Source organism: Myodes glareolus, chromosome 11 (assembly GCF_982192425.1).
Source record: "Myodes glareolus chromosome 11, mMyoGla1.1, whole genome shotgun sequence".
Taxonomy (NCBI): Eukaryota; Metazoa; Chordata; class Mammalia; order Rodentia; family Cricetidae; genus Myodes; species Myodes glareolus.
The window spans coordinates 40,675,759-40,683,221 of record NC_142036.1 but is presented as its reverse complement, the minus strand read 5'-3'; the positions used below and the strand labels follow the sequence as shown (position 1 = coordinate 40,683,221).

The following is a 7,463-nucleotide window of genomic DNA, read 5'->3' as shown; positions in this document are numbered from 1 at the left end:
TGAGAGTTTAAATGTTTATTTAAACAGAAATGCCACACCACTCCACCCTCACCCTTTCCAGCATCTGGCTAACAATAAGCTGGCTTTTCAGCAAAGTGTTGGCACAGAGGATTAACACAGGCTATACTGTAACTCAAAGCAACGCTACTGGAAAGCTCCAAACACCTAGTACTGCATAGAGGATAAGCAGGGCAATTCACCAAGATTTAGCTATAGGAAACCATTTGAATACTTTTCTGCTGTCTTGTATTTTGTTCAACTCAGTGCATGGTTGCCACGTTTCAACTGTTCTGTTTGCATAGCTGTTTGGTGGAGGAAACAATCTCACGGTTGTCCTAGGCACAATTCTGAAAAGTGCAAATTATCTCTAAGGCACAGAACTGAGCTTCTCAGCTGGATTAATGGCAAACCTAGACTTCCCATGGGAACGCACTAGAGAAAACACTGCCATGCTCTGCTAGAGAATGCCTCTCCAGGACTCCTGCCCACCTCAACACTCACTCTCACCCCACAGTCAGCGACATGCCCACGACCCTCAGTTCCCAAACAAAAGCAATGCTCAGAATGAAGACTTAACCCTGCCTCTCAGACCTGCTGAGATGGTAAGCATAAGGATACAGGACCTCGAAAGGCCAGCCAGTCCTGAAGAAAACCAAAGTTGCATTGGCATGATGAACCAAAACTCTCTGACAGGGTTTACAGCCAATGGCCAGACCCCTAGAACTTGTGACCTTATGTCAGGATTGGGCCTTCCCTTATTCTGGGAAAAGGCTTCAGTGATTACATCAGTACTATTGTACTAGGCTTCTCAGAATTGAGAAAACAATGGGACATCAATGATCCCATCGGACAGAGTTGCCCATCCCCCAGAGACGGGGCTTCCTCCCAGCACCAGCCTTTATACTGCTGATTTAGGGAAATGGCAAAATTTTCTCCTGCACATGTAGGTCCTCCTGCAATATTAAAATAGATAGCAAACTTTTCTTTCTTTCTTTTTTTTTTTTTTTTGCTTTGGTTAAAGGAAACAATATTAGTTTAGCTGTATGTAGCATGGAGGATGTGGTACTTATCAAAGCAGCTGCTGTGGCCCCAAACACAAGCAATTCATTAGACTTGGTGGAAGCACAAGGCTCACATTTAAGGGAAACCATCAGATGCTTGCCTAGAAGGTTGGCTCTTCTAGGACACAATCCTGTTTTTGGGAAAGGTAGCTTGCTCCTCTCAATAAGAACACAGCAGAAGTGAGCTTCCAGCCAGTTTCCTTTCACTCGGCAGGTTCTACCTGTCAAGTTTTGGGACCCCAAGGATTTGGTGCTGGCTTTGGCCACTCAAGTATGAAAGATGACACCGACTTACTGGGTATGCTATGTCTTCAGAACACACCACAGAGGAAAAATACTGACTAGACATAGAAAGAGGGTGCCTGGGGCTACTCATCCCAGTCAGACCCCTAAGGGTCACAACACTAGAAGTACAAAGAAGCCTTCACAGGAGCAGAAGACTTTAGTGCCACTGAGGCAAGGCACTGAGGGAAGTGTTACCTTCCCTCCTGCTGATCTCCACAGCTCCATCCATTACCCACTGGTGTTATTCTCTTAGACATCTCTCTGGGAGGAATCCTTCAGAGCTGGGAGATCCCACCTTGTACTAACCATAGTCTGAAAGTTTGGCTATGTGACGAGGGACCTGCCCTTTCTCTGCTTCTCACTGATGTTTCAAGGAGCCTCCACAGGGAACACAATCTAAGCTTTGCCATGAAGCAGTCGGCTGCATGAAGCAACAGCTTCCTGAACACAAGCTCTAGACTGACTCTGCCAAGAAGTTTTCCTGGACTCCAGGCTTCTGAGAAGATAGGGATACTTTACCACTCTCAGGAGGGCCCTGGGCAGGCCAGGCCTGGCCACAGTCCACTCCAATTTTACATTCTTCCTTCCTTCACCCAGAGGTGCGATGTCTGATGTTAAAATCCAAAGGCAACTTCCAATTATTGATGAAAATGATAAATGGGATATGAGGTGCTACCAGCGCAAACAAGGTGAGTACTGTGTCTCTTCTTCAAAGGTGGGGTCAAAGGATGAGGTGCAGAGCTGTTGTTGCCATGGCAGCCACTGATGACAAAGCCAGGGCCACAGGACCCTTCCACTCTCCGAAACAATAATACCACTCCTAGATCCTATCTAAAAGGCAATGCCACTCTCCAAATGCACAAGGAAAGTGCTTTAGAGCCTCCCTCTGCCCTGCGCTCCGTGTCTGCAAGTGAACAAAGCCAGGAAAGCCGCTCTCTGCACTCGGTAAGTGTGCGGTGAAGTTCTTTGGGTCCCAGTTTCCTGAGGGCTATGTGGGTTCAGGAGACTAGAGGCTGGGTCGACAAGAGTCTGTTCCAAGGAGGCACCAGGAATCTGAATCTAAGTCAGGCTTCGGATCTACTTCCATTTCTTCCTTTGCTGTCTGAGTTCCTTTGGAATGCAACCCCACCTGTCCAGACAAAGCAGTTTCACATTAGCAATGAATGAATTTGCACTGGCCAAGGTACTTCGGGAGTTGCTGTCACAGTCTTGAGGAAGGCTCTGATGGCAGTGCCTTGGAAACAGTCTCCATCTTTACATTTATGCAGGTAGAGTAACTACTTCTGGTTTGCCCAAGCCCATGGGATTTGGGGTATTAGTATGAAAATAAAATGGCTGGGAGTGGCAGTGCACACCTCTAATCCCAGCACTCAGGAGGCAGAAACAGGAAGATCTGTCTCCATGAGTTTGAAGTCACCCTGGTCTACAGAGTTTCAGACCAGCCAGGACTATATAGTGAGATCCTGTCTCAAAAAACAAAAACAAGGGCTGGAGAGATGGCTCAGTGGTTAAGAGCATTGCCTGTTCTTCCAAAGGTCCTGAGTTCAATTCTCAGCATCCATATGGTGACTCACAAGCATCTGAAATGAGATCTGGTGCCCTCTTCTGGTCTGCATGCAGACACACAGACAGAATATTGTATGCATAATAAACAAATAAAAAAACCAAACAAAAACAAAAACCAACCCCCCCCCCCATTACCACCATCAATCCTGGATGAAAAAACCTTTGTGCCTGCTACCACGCCAATCTTATCTCAGGAATGGACATTACCTTCTGAAGTGCTTCATAGACACTGTTTCCCTCGATCTTCTAAACAACTTACATAGAGCAGGTTGTTGACAAAGTTATGAGTCCAGACTCACATAAGACAAAGCCAAGGAAGGACTCTTCCTCACTCATACCAAGAAGCAACATATGCAAAACGTTTTCCCCAACTATTTAACCTGAACTCAATAAGCCATAATTGTAACTTTAGTTTTCAGAAAAGAGCGTGAGTGTGCCCATGCCACTCTCTGCAGGTAGAAGGGGAACCCTTGCTCGGGAGATTGTCAGGTCTATGTGAAAAGTTCTTTACTTAGTTGAGCCATTTCCCCAGTCTTACATCATTTTTAGAATCTACTTTAATCAGCAAGGGCTAGGGACGTAGCTCAGTGGTAGATCATTTGCCTATCATGTGCAAGACACTGGGTTCATCTCCACTATTGCACAAAATAATACACACACAAAATGGTTAAAGTAATTATGTATACACATAAGCAACAAATAGAATGACATTTTAATAACTACTGAACCTATATAGTAGGCATAGGGTATTCATTATAATATTTAGATATTTTCATAATAAAAGTAAAAGAAAAAACAAACAACTAGTATTAGAAAACTAAGTTAGGTGTTAAAAATGATAAAACCCAGATACCCGAACTAAGTAGGTCCAAGGCTCCTGGAATCAAGCCCAAGAATCACATTATTAAGAGACAGGGAACCACAAAGGGCAAAGTTGACTCAGTACCTTACAGTCTGTGAACTTTCAAAGCAGATTTAGAAATTCAGTTACTCTTCAAGAATGCTCTCACCTGCTGGCCTCCTTCCAATCTCTTGTTCAGCTTTTGTAGTTGGGTAAAAATCTGGAGGTTTTCTTGTTGTAGCTTCTGTTGTTCATCCAGACACTTTAACACCAGAGCCCGCAACCTCTCAACCTCCGCCTGCAGAGTGCTGCACACACAGGTGGGTGAGGTCAATGCTTTCCCAGCACACGGTACTGCAGGATTCAGTCGGGGTGGCTACGAACAAGGAGAGAATGCAGGAGGATCTGCCATGGGTCCCGGTGCAAACAGCTTTCACTTTAACCAAGACAGTAAGACAAATGTACACAAGAACAGGTGCCAGTGAAACAGAAACGCCGGGATTTCAACTGCACTTGGTGCTAATAGGACAAGGGAACTCTCAGTGCTTAGGCCTCATTAGGCTACAGTAAGAATCATCTATTTGGGAGGATTTTGAAAAAAAAATCTTTATTTTTTTATATGCTCTTTTTAAAAATGCTGAGGTGAGAAAAAAAGCATGAATTTATTTGGAACTAGTTCTGATCACAGTGAGGACATGGTTCCTAAAATGTGGCTGGTGACAGCGTAGACGCGATCTGGAGAGGTCGCTGGAAAAAACGGAGAGCACAGCCAGGGGAAAGTCCACCTTCAAGTTTTAAAGGTTTGTTACCTCTCTCCTGGGAAGGCTTTCAATTACTATTCTAGCCTGATTTTTATTCCTTATATACTTTTTAGTAGGTCAGAGTCAAAATCCCAGCACTTGGAGGCAGGTGGATCTCTGAGTTTGAGGCCAGCCTGGTCTACAGAGCGAGTTTTAGGACAGCCAGGGCTGCAGAGAAACCCTGCCTTAAAAAAAACAAAAACAAAAACAAAAACATAAATTAAGAAAAAAAATCAAGCCGGGCAGTGGTGCAGTGCTGGTGCACACCTTTAACCCCAGCACTAGGTAGGCAGGCAAATTTCTGTGAGTTTGAGGCCAGCCTGATCTACACAGTGAGTTCCAGGACAGTCAGGGCTACACAGAGAAACCCCCATCTCAAAAAAAAAAAACAAAAACAAACAAACAAAACAAACAAACAAACAAAAAACAAAACAAAACAACAACAACAAAAAATGTATTACAGGTTGAGTATCACAGTAATGTTCCTAAATCCAAACCTGTGTGGAAAATGCCACACTTAGGCTCCTGAGACGGACTGCAGTTCAGAATAGGTACATTATTAAAATAAGGCCTTAAATGACCTCCAAGTTAAGTTTACAAGGGCTCTATGAAACATAAAGGAATTTATGTTTAGCCCTGGGTCCTAGATAGCCTAAGATATCTCATTATATATATGCAAAAATTCCAAAATCCAGCAAAATATGAGATTTAGAAACCTTCTGGGTCCCAAGCACTTGGATAAAAGATACTCACCCTGCACCTGTGATTACATTTGTGCTATAATGTTGGAGTTGGGTACTACATACACACACACACACACACACACACACACACACAGCCCAATCACACTATTCAATTCACAAAGTCAAGCGATAACTATGCAGCTTCTTAAGCCTGATACCCCCTGCTCTAGAGCTGCTGAGTTACTACAACCCACTCTACACAGGGGACATATATGTGCTGCTCCTTCTACACACTACAGACATTATTTCTTTTTTCCACTTTTTTTTTTTTTAAAAAAAAAGACAGGGTTTCTCTATAAAACCTATGGCTGTCCTAAAACTCACTCTGTAGACCAGGCTGGCCTCAAACTCACCTGCTCTACCTGCCTCTGCCTCCCGAATGCTGAGATTAAAGGTGTGTGCCACCATGCCAGACCCTGGCATTACTTCTTATATTTAGCTCAACTCGCTCTCATGGTGCCATGAGAACTGAGTCTGGGGACTAGGATTGTGGCTGTTTGTGGAGGACTTGCTTAGCATGCACAAAGCCCTGGTAGCATACTCGGTACCCCCTAATTGGGTGTGTGGCACATGCCTGTAATATCATCTAGGAGGTGGTGGCAGGAGTAGCGAAGTTCAAGGTCATCCTCCATCTTTGGCTGGGCTACAGAATTTGTTTCACAAAGAAACAAAAAAAACACATCACAACAAAAGACTAATTTGGAAATGTACAATTCAGTTTTGGTACTTCTGAGGAAGAGGGGAAAAACCCTCTGGTGCTAACAGGTTGAGCGTGGCTCTTAGAACTACCAAAGAGACAGTGTGGTGTGGCCCAATGAACTAGAAGACATGGTGAAGACAGAAGAACCTAAGAACTCACAATCACCATCTACCTAGTTGAGGTTAAAGACAGAAAACTCAGTTACCCAGGCTCCTATTGGGGGCTGGTGTTCTGGAGGAACTTCAGAGGCGACTTTGAGTCCTTGTAGCTCTTCATAGGGCAGGGTGTCCTTCTCAGACTCTGAAAACGCTCTACTGAGGGGAGTTGGGCTGTCAGGCATGGGGATGAACTCTGCGTTTTCCAGCTCCTAGGTCCGCAACAAAGAATCTCATCAGTGTGTTTGCAGCAGTCTACAGTCTCCCAAGTTCTCTGTAGCTTTTTCTTTCATTCTGTGTGACATCAGCACCCTCTAGTGGGACAGAATAGTGGTGGCTAACGACATATATTGTCTAACCTGGAAACAAACTGCTATCCTTTCTTCAGTGATAAAAATTCAGACTCAAGTTCAAGAGCAGTTGTAGCTGACTCATTTCCCCATCACAATTCTCCACACACCGTTTAGCTGGTCAGGAGGCTGAGGCTGGAGGCGTGCTGCTTCCTCTGCTCTCTACCCTCAGCTGACCAGCTAAGCTATACTGGAAGATCAACACACCACCCTTTCGTAAAAACTAAAAATTCCACCATGTGTGGTAGTGCATGCCTTTAATCTCAGCAGTGACTGTGAGTTTGGAGCCAGACTGGTCTACATAGAGAGTTCCAGGCCAGTTAGGAAAAAAAAAACCCATAAACTGTAGATGTTTGCTGGCCATGCTGCACATACTAGTGATTGAGGCAAGGAGATTAAAGCAAGAGGTGGGTTAAGGACACCAAAAAAATCAACACTTTCAATTTCGTCACTGAGAAATAACCACCAGTACAGTGGTCACTAGACACTTTTGTGCAATCTATTTTCTGTAAGAATAAGGTCTTACTGATAGAAATTCCATCTTTTAATATAAAATAGTTTTCTTTTCTTTTCTGAGACAGGGTTTCTCTGTAGCTTTGGAGCCTGTCCTGGAACTTGCTCTGTAGACCTGACTGGCCTTGAACTCACAGAGATCTACCTGCCTCGGCCTCCTGAGTGCTGGGATTAAAGGCATGCACCACCACTGCCTGACAATAGTTTACATGTTTACTGTCTGTATTTTATCTTTAATAAACTATATTTCTATTGTAAGGCACTTCAACTGCCCAATAGTTCACTTCTACAAACAGTATATAATCCATGAGCTTAATTTTTGTACAGGTACACTCCAATACCATTTAAACTCGTTTTATCTATGTGTGAAGCACATACAACAGTAAGTTACCTAATGACTTTTGTTAATCCTCCCTGTATAGAGTTACCCTATAATGGAGCAATGATGC

At 44.0% G+C, this 7,463-nt stretch overlaps 1 protein-coding gene across 1 annotated transcript in view; it reads right to left on the bottom strand.

Moving 5' to 3' along the window:
• Positions 1 to 7,463, bottom strand: part of Nek9 (NIMA related kinase 9) — a 38,946-nt gene continuing 31,483 nt past the window's right edge. The window contains exons 20-22 of the mRNA XM_085697375.2: positions 6,202 to 6,363; positions 3,923 to 4,129; positions 1 to 2,475 (exon numbers count right to left, since the gene is read on the bottom strand). Of these exons, the coding sequence (XP_085553501.2) occupies positions 2,353 to 2,475; positions 3,923 to 4,129; positions 6,202 to 6,363 (492 nt within the window). The 3' untranslated portion in view covers positions 1 to 2,352. The remainder of the gene's footprint in view (positions 2,476 to 3,922; positions 4,130 to 6,201; positions 6,364 to 7,463) is intronic.